At 35.6% G+C, this 12,726-nt stretch overlaps 2 protein-coding genes across 5 annotated transcripts in view; both read left to right on the top strand.

Annotated features, from left to right (window-relative positions):
* Positions 1–785: 785 nt before the first annotated feature.
* LOC106777535 (protein NETWORKED 1A) lies at positions 786–8,533 on the top strand. Of its 2 annotated transcripts, none has more exons than XM_014665127.2 (5): positions 786–1,199; positions 1,679–1,761; positions 1,885–2,131; positions 3,065–7,002; positions 7,132–8,533. In XM_014665127.2, the coding sequence occupies exons 3-5, from the start codon at positions 2,032–2,034 to the stop codon at positions 8,278–8,280; spliced, it is 5,187 nt and encodes a 1,728-aa protein (XP_014520613.1). In that variant the 5' UTR covers positions 786–1,199; positions 1,679–1,761; positions 1,885–2,031; the 3' UTR covers positions 8,281–8,533. The 2 variants fall into 2 exon arrangements, with proteins under 2 accessions (XP_014520613.1, XP_014520612.1); XM_014665126.2 differs by having other exon boundaries at positions 1,679–1,797.
* A 395-nt stretch (positions 8,534–8,928) lies between these two features.
* LOC106777536 (uncharacterized N-acetyltransferase p20-like) overlaps positions 8,929–12,726 on the top strand; it is a 4,314-nt gene continuing 516 nt past the window's right edge. Inside the window, exon 1 of one of the 3 annotated variants that reach the window (XM_014665129.2) lies at positions 8,929–9,516. In XM_014665129.2, coding sequence (XP_014520615.1) covers positions 9,145–9,516 — 372 coding nt within the window. In that variant the 5' untranslated portion in view covers positions 8,929–9,144. Of the gene's footprint in view, positions 9,856–12,726 lie in introns of those variants that run through there. The other 2 variants (XM_022775988.1, XM_014665128.2) reach the window with 2 other exon arrangements.

Below are 12,726 nucleotides of genomic sequence, written 5' to 3'. Positions count from 1 at the left end.
ATCTAATAATAGTTTGTACTTAAAAGACGCAAGTAAATTAGTTAGAGGAAGAAAAACAATATATATTAAAAATATTTAAATTAAGGAAATATTAGTAAATTCTAGGGATCTAAAATATAAATAAAATAAAAAATACTTCTTATATTTGGTTTGAGTTTTACAATAAAAGATTGCAAGAAATCAATGTTTTCCAAAAATGATTACAATAATCCATAAATAATTATTTAAAAAAGCATATTATTGTATTAAATTATTTGATACCTTGATAAAAATTTGTGGAAATTTTATATGAATATTTCCTAGTTAGATCTTTTACTATTGGAACATAATTTAAAAATTATAATTTCTATAATTGAAGGTTCACGAATATAGACAAAATTGTGTAGTAGGAAAGTCTCTTTAAAATTGCAGGAAAGAAAACATTTTTTCTTTCTTTAATAACGTGTGAATGTATTTATGTATACAACAAATAAATAATTTAAATTTAAAAAAATGATTTTCTTTTTAAAAAAGAAATCCCTTGATTCCCGGAGATGATATGCACTGTTTTTGTTTGAAATTTTCAGAGTGAGGAGAGGTGAATAATAATTCAATCATGACTGTCACAAAGAAGAATGGGATAAAATGTTATAAAAGAATATTGTGAAAATATCGTTATCCAATTTTATAATGTTTAATTGCAGTGATTAAAACATAATCATGATTTTGGATCCCATTAACGTTGGTTGAAATGGTGGATTCTTCTTCTATGCATTCGCACGCATCCTTTCCTTAGAGGATACTGTAACGCTAATTATTATAATAATCTCTCCAAAACAACATGATTATTAACTAAACCACAGCACTCTTTTCCGTGCTCTGTGTTTGTACATTCTCCTTTTTACAGTTGACGAGTCATATGTGTCAGAGCCGACACGACACAATTCTATATTGCCAATACCCCACTTCAAAGATTGCCACTTTGTGTCTTCCAGATTGAGAAAATGGGGTAAGATAGAAGTTTTGCAGCTGCTGGGGGTTCTGTTTTCAGCATCACAGCTGCTGGTGAAGATCCAGGCCTCAGATTCCACCTTTCTTGGCTCTGTTTCATCCCAATTGCTCCAAAGAACCATGCTTTTTATGCTTTTCTAGACACCCATTTGCTTCGTTTGATGGTATTTTGTTCCTTGAAGTGGTAGTTAATCAAGATCATTCGCTTGGTGAGTACATGATCTCATACAGGCTTTTGCTCAACTCATAAATCGTTTTTATCTTCACCACTACCTTTTGATGCACCCTTTCTTTTCCGTGACTGCAACTTTTACTGTGCATTTCTCTTTTCTCCTTTAACTATTCATGATCATCAATCATTTTTACTATGATCCGCCTACCTGATATTTTATTTGTATACTTCCTCTGCTGACATTTTGTTGGTCTTTCATGGGTGCATATTTTGATTATAGAATTTGCTCTTCCCTGAGGTCAATTTTTTCATCAATCCTTTAGATACCAAATTTAGAAAATGTATATTGCATTTGTGGCTGGATTTTGGAACCCTTTTACATTAAGAAGTATTTGTTTTATCTAATACAGTTGAATTGATCATCGTGAAGGATTGATGCTTCTATCAGGCATTCCATATTCCGTGCTATTCTGTTACCCTCTTGTTTACTCTTTCTAGTTCCCTTCTTTGTGGCAGTTCTCCCCAATATCAAATTGTCTGAGCAGCTGAAACAAGAGGTTCCTTTCACTGATCAGCTAAAGCTGTGTCCAATCTGCCCGGTAATAGAACGGAAAGAGTTTGCAACTTTCTATACAGTAAGCCATGGGAATAAAGTTGGACTTCTGATGAATCTGGAGCACTCCTTATCAAATGTACTTATGTTGACATTCATTTGATGATAGGTACACAGAATGGTGAAACAGTCCTGAAGAGTCTCAAATTAGAAAGACGCTTGTGGTGGAAATATATGATCTTATAGTCTAGCCTGTATCTAGTATTAGGCTTTTGGCAAATCAAAACTATTTGTGTTCTCATAATTTTCTGGAGTCATGGCAACCTTGTCTCATTCTGAGTCCCGGCGCTCATATTCTTGGTGGTGGGATAGCCACCTACCAAAGAATTCAAAATGGCTTCAGGAAAACCTTGCAGGTGTGTCTTCTTCCTCTCTCTCTTTCTCTTTCTCTATGAAGAAAAATCAAATAATAGAAAAAGTGTACGTGTTTATAATTATGATTAGCATTCTTAATTTTTTGAAGATGACCGTTAGTTTTCTCTCACAGGCTTAGGATTAAGATGACCTAATTTCATTATAGCATCTTTAGCCGATCTATCGTTGGTTGGTAATATCATATTGTGTCAAAATCAAAAAATCCTCTATCATATTGTCATAAAATAAAATCATTAGCACCATCAGTCTTCTAAAAGACAAAAGTGTGAGCCATCAACTACCCAGCAGGAATATTATATTCACTTTTCATTTTGCTGTTTGGATGCCAACATAATCATTAAATCAGAACTCATTACGTTTAAATTAATGATGGATATTGAGGCTCAAACCAGTTGATGAGTATGTATATATGAATATGGTTCTTAAACTTTTTCTAGTTATTTTTAAAAAGTGAAAAGCAAGTGTAACTCCAAATTCAGTAAATCAGATATGAGATTAATTTTTCTTGTAACCTCTTTTGTAAAATTGAAATAATAATAACACATAGCGAATCCAAGGATCTGAATACGAAGACAATATTTCCTTTTCATGGGATGCCTGTTCTATACACAAACCAAGATTGAACCACTTTTACATTTTATTTTTTTGGACTCGTTGTTCGACTTTGTGGCATTAAAAGTTGTGCAAAATATGCCATCTAAGAAATTATATGAACATGTGAAATAAGACAATGTTGAAAGGAAGACATAAACAAAAGAGGATGCAGACATCTTTTAAATAATGAATCTGGCTGTTATGTTTTGTGGAAGATGCTATCATATGTAAGTGCGAGTAATAAGGAAATGAAGCTGGTTAGGGACCATGATGCATATCTTGGTTAGTACATTGACTGAAGTGGTGCTATTTTTTTACAGACATAGATGCCAAAGTGAAAGCCATGATCAAGCTCATTGATGAGGAAGCAGATTCATTTGCAAGGAGGGCAGAAATGTACTACAAGAAGCGGCCGGAGCTCATGAAATTAGTGGAGGAGTTCTACCGAGCATACCGTGCTCTAGCAGAGAGATACGATCATGCAATGGGGGAGCTACGTCATGCCCATAAAACCATGGCAGAAGCATTTCCCAACCAAGCACAATACATGCTGAATGATGATTCACCGTGTGTTGAATCACACACACCAGGAGTTCCTTCTGCATTATATTCTGAGTCTGAGCATTCAGAGAAAGCAGATGGTGAAGTTCAAACCTTGAGGAAAGCCCTGGCAAAAATACAGTCTGACAAGGATGCCATCTTTCTTCAGTATCAGAATAGTATGGAGAAGTTATCTGAAATGGAAAGCAATCTTAATAAGGCACAACAAAATGCAGGAGGCCTTGATGAAAGAGCGAGTAAAGCTGAAATTGAAACTAAAGTTCTGAAGGAAGCTCTGGCACAGTTAAAATCTGAGAAGGATGCTGGTCAAGTTCAGTACAACCAGTGTCTAGAAAGTATAGCTAAACTAGAGAATATGCTATCTCTGGCGCAGATGGACGCCAAGGAATTTGATGAGAAATATTCTACGGCTGAAATCGAAGCAAAAAAGCTAAGGCAAGAACTCGGCCAATTGGAAGCTCAGAAAGATGCTGGTCTTCTTAAATATAAGCAGAATCTTGAAAAGATCTCTCTTCTGGAAGCCAGGATAACCCATGGTGAAGAGAACTCCCGGATGTTAAGTGAGCAACTTGGAAGAGCAGAAGCAGAAATTAAAGCACTGAGAAAAAATCTTGCTGAATTGACTGAAGAGAAAGAATCATTAGCTGTCCTTTACCATCGATGCTTGGAGAAAATATCTAAAATGGAGAATGATATTTCACGTGCCCAAGAAAATTCCGAAAAGCTCAGCAGGGAGATTGAGAAAGGCACTGAAAAGCTTAAGGCTGCAGAAGAAAATTGTGATACGTTGGAGAAATCAAATCAATCTCTTCGACTGGAGGCTGAAAATCTCTTGCAGAAGATAGCCATGAAGGATCAGGCACTTTTAGAGAAGCATGCTGAGTTAGAGAGGCTGGAGACTCTAATGCACGAAGAGCACTCTCACTTTCTTGAAATTGAATCCACTCTGCAGACTCTGCAAAAGGTGTACTCCAAGTCACAACAGGAGCAAGGAACTCTTGTTATGGAGCTTAAATATGGGCTTCAGTTGTTGAAGAACTTGGAGCTTTCCAAACCAGGTTTTAAGGATGAAATGCAAGAGAGCGTGGAAGAAAATAGAATGCTGAGTGAACTTACTTTCTCTTCCACTAGGTCATTATTCAGAAGACAGCAAATGGAAATCACTAAATTAAAGGAGATCAAAGAGAAGCTTGAACGAGAATTCGTTGCAAACTCTGAAGAAAACGATGCCCTCCAGCAGGAAGCTCATCAAATAAAGAATGATATCCAGTACTTGAATAATAGATACCATGCTATGCTGGAACAACTACAGACTTTAGGTTTGGATCCTAAAGGTTTTGCAGCATCTGTGAAAGATTTACAAAACGAGAACGCAAATCTAAAGGAGGTCTGCAAAGTGGAGCGTAATGAGAAAGAAGCTCTTCGTGAAAAGTCAAAGGATATGGATGAACTTTTGCTACAGAACGCCTTCATGGAATTTTCCCTTTCAAGTTTAAATGATGAACTGGATGGATTAAAAGCAACAGTGAAGAAATTTCAAGAGTCTTGCCATGTTCTCCGGGAAGAAAAATCCACTGTCGTTGATGAGAAATCAGCTTTACTTTCACAGTTACAAATAGTCACCGAAAGTATGCAGAAGCTATTGGAGAAGAATGCCTTGCTGGAGAAGTCCCTGTCTGATTCAAAGTTCGAGCTGGAAGGTTTGAAGGCAAAATCAAGTGACTTGGAAGAGTTTTGCAAGTTGTTAAACGATGAGAAGTACGATCTTCTAAACGAAAGAAGCATTCTAGTATCTCAGTTGGAAAGCGTTGAGTTAAAGCTAAGTAACCTGGAAAAGATGTTCACAAAACTAGAAGAAAAATATGCCGACTCGGAGAAGGACAAAGAAAGCACATGCCATCAAGTACGGGAGCTCCATGCTTCAATTTTGGTGCAAACGGAAAAGCATGCTAATCATAAACAGTTAAGTGAAGTTCGACTGACAAATTTGGAGAATATTTTTCATGCACTACAGGAAGAACTTCGTTTGGGGAAGATAGAATTTGAAAAAGAAGTTGACAGAGCTGTAAATGCTCAGGTCGAGATGTTCATTTTGCAAAGTTGTATAGAAGATCTGAAGGAGAAGAATTTGGCCTTGATATCTGAATGTGAAAAGCATGCTGAGGCATCAAAATTTTGTAACAAAGTTATCTCGGAGTTGGAGGCCGAAAACTTTATGCAACTGATAGAAGAAGAGGTTTTGTTAAATGAAATTAGAAAGCTTAAAATGGCTATTCATCAAGTGTGTGGGGCTCTTCAGATTGATTCATGTGATGGTCATGACAAAGGAACCAAGCAAGAGGAAATACCAATATTGCATATTTTGGACATCATTGAGAGCTTCAAAAGTTCTTGTGTGAAAAGCCAAGAGGAGAAGCAGCATCTCCTTCAGCAAAATCGATCTGAGAGAGAAAAAATGGAGTCAGAGAAAAATATCATGCTGCAAGAGTTTGAGAGCCTGAGAGAGAAGAACGCAATGTTGCAGAAAGAGAAGGTTGAGCTCCTGGAGAAGAACAGCCAACTGAGGACTGCAGTGGCCAATGGAGAAGAAAGAGCCAATGCATCAAAGTCCAAATTGGCTGCTGTACGTGCAGAGTTGAATGATTTGCAAAGAACAAATCAATTGTTTCAGGAAGAAAATAGTAAGATCCTTGAGGAAAAGAATTTACTGCTTAGGAGTGTTTTGGACCTAAAAGATGCAATTTCCGTGGCTGAAGATGAAAACAGCATGATCCTACGAGAGGTACTAGCCCTAAGCAACCTCAACTTAGTTTATGAACACCTTGTCTCCGACAAAGTCATTGAGCAAAAAGCACTTTCTGAATATCTCAGCAGTAATCTTAGCCGTTTAAACAGTGACCTTCATCAGGAACTTGATATGTTAAGGAAAAAGATTGAGGTGAAAGAAGCCGAGAATGTTTATCTGAATGAGTCTACTGAGAGGATGGATAAAGAGCTGCAGGAAATAAAAGGTGCAAATTGCCGTTTAAGTCATCAAGTTAAGAATTCAGAGAATCTTCTCGAGAAGAAGGACGTAGAGCTTCTAGAAATGATAAAAAGGCTGAGGGCTGCAGAGACATTAAATGAAGAGTTTTGCAGATATATTGAGGAGCTGAAGATGGATCAAGAAGAATCAAGATTGACCAGATTAAACCTTGACAGGCAGATTCTTGATCTATCAGAAAATTGCATGAATAAGAAAAAAGAAATTGAACACCTTCATGAAGAAAATAGAAGCTTGAAGTCGGTGATGAAATCGTTATCTCAAGAAGTTGAACAACACAAGGCTAAGGAGCAAACACTGAATTCTGAGTTGTTGGCCAAAACAAATGAATTTCAGCTTTGGGAGGCTGAGGCTGCTGCGTTTTATTTGCAGCTTCAGATTTCATCAATTAGTGAAGAACTGTTGAAAAGCAAGGTCACTGAACTTACTGGAGTCTGCAAGAGACTTGACGATGAAGGTGCTGGAAAAGACTTGGTGATTGAACAGATGATAGAAAGGGTCAGTTTACTGGAAAACGAAAATAGAGGGCTGAAGGGGCAATTATCTGCATATACTCCAACAGTTACTTCTTTAAAAGAGGATTTTGCATCTCTAGAGCACACTTACTTGCTTTGCACCAAAAATTCTTTTGCTGTAGGCAACAGGGGGAAGAAGGTAGCATCCTCTTTGAACTAGATATTATGTACTTGTATTTTTTTTTTCCTCCTTTTCTCTTGTAAAAACAGCTTATGTAGTTCACTTACATTTTCTACTTATCCACGTCTACCTTGAATGTTTATCCAGGATGTGGCCTCTGAGACTTGTCTCCAAGAAAATACCCATCAAAGTTTAAAAGGAAATGAAAGTATTTTAAAACCAGATGTGGTTGAAGATTTGCTAAGCATCCAGAAAAGGATTAGAGGAGTTGAGAAGTTGATGATGGAAGAACTTGAAAGACGTATGAAGCAAGAAAATCTGACAGGAAACGTGGAAGGAGAAGCAGTATCAGAAATGACAGAGCACTCAAATCTGGAAGCTGCTACTTATCCAGAAATTGACAACAAAAAGCTGGTGATGAAAATTAAGAAAGATAACAGCACACGTGGCCATAATGCATGGAGAACAAAATCTCAAAAACGGTTGATAATGATAGACATTCCTCTCGATAACTACAAGGATGATCCGGACTACAACAAGTATTGTAAGAGAGAGCTCAGTAGAAGCAATGACCATATGCTTGAGCTATGTGAAACTGATCAGCATGATGTTACTGAAGATGCTAAACTGGATTCTACTTCAGTAGAAGATGTAATCACATGGCATGACTCAGAAAAATGTCAAAATTACTCTTCAGAACTGGAGAGAGAGAAGGAACTAGGGGTTGACAAGCTAGAGCTATGGAAGACTGGAAAAGAGACAAGTGAAGATGGCAAGAGGAGGATCTTGGAGAGGCTTGCCTCCGATTCTCAGAAGCTGGCCATTCTTAAAATGACTCTGCAAGACTTGAAGAAAAAGCCGGAGACAAAGAAGAAAAGCAATAAGGTAAACGAGATTGAGTATGAAGCTGTGAAAAGACACATAGAAGATGTTGAGGAAGCCGTCACGCAACAAATTGGCATGTATGATCAACTGGCAAGAGATTTTGAACTGTGCACAGCCTCACCTTCAGACACAAACACAAGAAAGTTGGAAAAGCAGCAAGTACAAGTGATAAGGAAGAAGTTATCAGAACAGGCTCGAAGAGGTTCTGAGCAAATAGGAAGGTTGCAGTTTGAAGTGCAGAACATCCAATATATTCTGCTCAAACTGGCTGATATGAAGAACAACAGAATCTGTAGACCAACAACAGGTGTGTTGCTGAAGGATTTTATTCGCATTGGGAGGAAAAATAGCAGAAGGCGGCGCAAGGGGTGTGCTTGTGGATGTTCAAAGCCTTCAACTAATGAGGAATAAGTATGTTGTGAGTAATTTCTTTGTTTGGGATGTTTCTACAAGTAGCATATCAATTGTTAACATAGCTAGTGAAATTGAAGGTTTGTCATAAGAAATAAGAGACTATTCAATTTAGACTTATCTGATCGTAGCAACTTATTGCAAATCTGTATGTATGTTTTAGCTTCCATGAGAATTGTACGAGTGACTTGTATCAAGAATTGCATTGTAATAATCAATAAAACTCTCCATGCAATCCTTAGTTTGCACTCTATCACTTGTCTTCTGCGTTGTTATTAAAACTATGATCCGTAAATTTCAGAAATTGTTTCAAAACAATGATAAATCTTTTCTTCAGATGATTAATTAACATTGACTTGAAAAATAACAGTTAAATAAAGATAAAATAATAAGACAAAATGAGGTAGTATTAATTGACTTACTAAAACTAAATTAATTTTTTTTATGGCTTTGAGGCTATTATTATTATTATAAAATAAAACCAATAATATTAACACCAAACACTTTTTTATTTATTGAGATTATAACAACTTCTACCTACCTCATATCTATTAATGAAAGAAATTCTTTTAATATTGCTAAAGCATTAAACTGGTGAAGGAAATTTAAATTAATTGTGAGTTATTGCGGATCTTCCTATCTCTTCAATCTTTTTTAAAATATTAAAAAATATGTTTTTCATAGTTCAGATGTAAGCATGGTCTTGGGCGGCTAGGGAAGTCAACCATAGCTTACTGCAGCCTTTCTTTAATCCCTACTCCCATTCTAAAACTATATCATACCCATCGTTTTCTTCTTCTTCCATTCAAGTTCCTTTTCAGTGTTTCATAGATACTGTAAAATTCAGAACCCCATATCAACCCAATGGAGAAATCAGAAGAAAAAGAAGAAAGTGTCGATTTGAGTCGAATATCTCTTCGACCCCTTGAGCTCTCTGACCTGGATGATGTCTTGGTGTGGACCTCCNATGAAAAGGTGGCANCTTTCTGCACTTGGGATCCTTATAGTAGCAAAGAAGAGGGCATCAATTTCATCCAAAACATAGCCAGCAAGTTGGCGTGGTGCAGAGCAATATGCCTGAACGATCGTGCTATTGGGTGTGTTTCTCTTTCCTCCAANTCAGAGCATGATCAAAGCAGGAACAGATCCATGGAACTTGGCTATGTTATNGGTTNNAAATACTGGGGTAAAGGGGTTGCCACGGTGGTTGTGAAAGAAGTGGTTAAGGTTGCTTTCGGTGAGCAATCGTTGCCAAACTTGGAGAGGATTGAAGCTCTTGTTGATGTGCTGAATGTTGGGTCTCAGAGAGTGCTGGAAAAAGCTGGTTTCCAGAGGGAGGGAGTTCTTAGGAAGTATGTGTTCCACAAAGGAAAATCCAGAGATAGGGTGATGTTCAGTGTTCTCTCTACCGATCCTCACCTTCATTCCTCTGTCTAAAGTTTGAATTGTTGAATTCTTCTTAGCTTTGTGTTGAATTGTTTTTTCGTTTTGCTCCAAGATTTTCCATGTTGCAATACTTCTTGTGGGATCAGGAAGTATTCTTCATCATTCAAGAATTATTCAACGTTATATCTTCTTGTGGGATTATTATTATTATTATTATTATTATTATTATTATTATTATTTATTATTATAAAATAAAATCAATAACATCAACACCAATAAACACTTTTTATTTATTGAGATTATAATAATTTCTATGAAAGAAATTTAGTAATTTTTCTAAAACTTTAAACTTGTAAAGGAAGTTTGAATTAATTGAGTTATTTAAATTTTGGCTTAATACTCCTGATTGTCTCTATTTTTGTTAAATTTGTTCACTTTGGTCCCTATGTTTTTTTTTCTGTCCAATGTTATTCTAAAGAGTGTAAATTTTGTTTAATTTGGTCCTTTTTGTTAACGTTGTTTAAATCGTTAATGGCCAACTGTCCAGTTGTACAATCAATGACATATCACCCTTGACACGTCAACATCATCTCCTACCTCCAGAAACCCTAATTTCCCCTTACACAAAAACCCTAGCCACCATCTAACCCTAACCACTGTCGCCAGACCAGCCACTATCTTCTCACCTCCATCATTTTCTCTGTCCAACAACCACCCATGGCCACCTACCAGCACCTTCATTGGCGCCACCCGTGCATCCAACAACAACCACCACGAAACCCCAAGTTTAAAAACCCTAACATTCCCAATTTGAACCCTCATCCCCCACTTCGCAAAACCCATACCTGCAGGGAAGAACAAAATCCCTAACCACTCACAAAACAGAAAAAAACCAAGAATTTCCCAAATCAATTTTGAAACGAAAGTCATACATTCCAATTTACAAAAACCAGATAACACAACAAAAACCCCCAAATCGAAACCCTCAATCACTATGGTGGCAGCGCGAACTGGGAAGAAGATGATGGTGAAGGCGCGCGATGAAGATGGTGGTGCGTGGAGGTGGTTGCAGCTGCATCATGGTAATGGTCTTCTGGGTTTCGTTTGCAGGTATGTGGTGATTGCGGTGGTGGCCTGAGGGTGTAGGTGTGGCGGCGCTAGGGTTAGATTTTTAGAAAGAAAGTAGGGTTTCTATTTTTGGTTGGGCTGAAGGTTGGAGAAGATGGTAATGTGGCTCTATGTTTTGTAATGAATGAAAGTTGTTCAATCTAGTCCTCATTTCTGTTAATTATTTCTGAATGTGATCCATGAAGATGACTGATCTAGTTCACTTCAGAACATAAATGACAGTTCACTCCCTAATTGCACATGTGGAAATCTGGCCGTTAACAATTTAAACGGCGTTAACAAAAAGGACCAAATTGAACAAAATTTACACTCTTTAGGACAACATTAAACAGAAAAAAACACGGGACCAAAGTGAACAAACTTGACGAAAATAGGGATCATCAAGGATATTAAGCCTTAAATTTTTGTATCTCTTCAATCCTTTTGAAAATATTAAAAAATATATTTTCTTGTTTCACAAGTAAGCATTGCATGACTTCGGTCGCTAGGAAAATCAACCATGGCGATGTTACTAGCAGATCTTATCATTATTATTTTATCATTAAAATAATATATTGAAAATTTATTATTATTATTAATATAATAAAAATAAATACATAATTAATATAATTATAACTATAAAATAATTTTTATATATTTAATAGATTTTTTGTTTTTTTTTAATTTACTGGATTCATTAATAATAAAATCAAAACTAAAATTCAGTTATATATCTTTTAATATAAATAATTATATTGTTCGCACAAAATTTATCTTCTATTTTGTTTCACAGTTTTGATAATAATTATTAAGTATAATATAATTCACATTTTTATAAAAAATTACACGCAGACAGTAAAACAAAAATCGATATTATTTGGATCAATGAATTTACAGCGATTTGATAACTAATTTGTCAGTGACCCTTCTCAGAAATCACTACAAAAGTGGGAAAAAAAAGAAGGGATATGTGAGGAAAAAGATAGAGAATATAAGTATGAGTATGATATTAGATAAAAAAAAAATGTAGAGCATTATATATTATATGAAGATAAAGGTAAAAATAAAAGATTTATTAATTTATTAGTTTGAAATTTTGAATAAAAAATGTGTTAATGTCTATATGATTGAATTCAAATTTTATTAATATTTGTATCTCTACACTGAAACATCCATTAGTCCATTATTTTAAAATTTTTAAATAAAGAATGATATTAATTCCTATATGATTAAATTCAGATTTTATTAATATTTTATCTCCACAGTGAACTATCTTCTGAATGGACCGAACATGAGAAAAGTAATAAAATCGAAAGCTAAAAATAAATTCTGAGAATCGGATAATCGATTATGTCAAGAAAAGATTTCAAACACCAGAAAGGAATCGACTCTCCTTTTTCATCATTACCAGAAAATCGACTCGCTTCTCTCTGAATTAAAATTGTTTTAATGGCTTTTACGCTATTATTATCATTATAAAATAAAATCAATAATATTAACACCACACACTTTTTATTTATTGAGATTATAACAATTCCTACCTACCTCATATCTATTAATTAAAGAAATTAATTAATTTTGCTAAAGCATTAAACTGGTGAAGGAAATTTAAATTAATTGTGAGTTATTGTGGATTTTCCCAACTCTTCCATCTTTTTCAAAATATTAAAAAATATGTTTTTCATAGTTCAGAAGAAAGCATAGTCTTGGGCGGCTAGGGAAGTCAACCATGGCTTACTGCAGCCTTCCTTCAATCCCTACTCCCATTCTCGAGCTATATAATACCTTTCGTTTTCTTCTTCTTCCGTTCAAGTTTCTTTTCGGTGTTTCATAGATATTGTAAAATTCAGAACCCCATTATCAACCCAATGGAGAAATCAGAAGAAAAAGAAGAAAGTGTCGATTTGAGTCGAATATCTCTTCGACCCCTTGAGCTCTCTGACCTGGATGATG

Source organism: Vigna radiata, chromosome 11 (genome assembly GCF_000741045.1).
Source record: "Vigna radiata var. radiata cultivar VC1973A chromosome 11, Vradiata_ver6, whole genome shotgun sequence".
Classification (NCBI taxonomy): Eukaryota; Viridiplantae; Streptophyta; class Magnoliopsida; order Fabales; family Fabaceae; genus Vigna; species Vigna radiata.
Note: the sequence above shows the minus strand (reverse complement) of the source record. Positions and strands in the feature narration are given on the sequence as shown.

Bases quoted from the DNA above. Each gene is read 5' to 3' on its own strand.
- LOC106777535 (XM_014665127.2), top strand. From the start codon at position 2,032: ATGGCAACCTTGTCTCATTCTGAGTCCCGGCGCTCATATTCTTGGTGG. The intron at 2,132-3,064 runs GTGTGTCTTCTT...ATTTTTTTACAG, and splicing joins GCTTCAGGAAAACCTTGCAG to ACATAGATGCCAAAGTGAAA. The intron at 7,003-7,131 runs GTAGCATCCTCT...ATGTTTATCCAG, and splicing joins TAGGCAACAGGGGGAAGAAG to GATGTGGCCTCTGAGACTTG.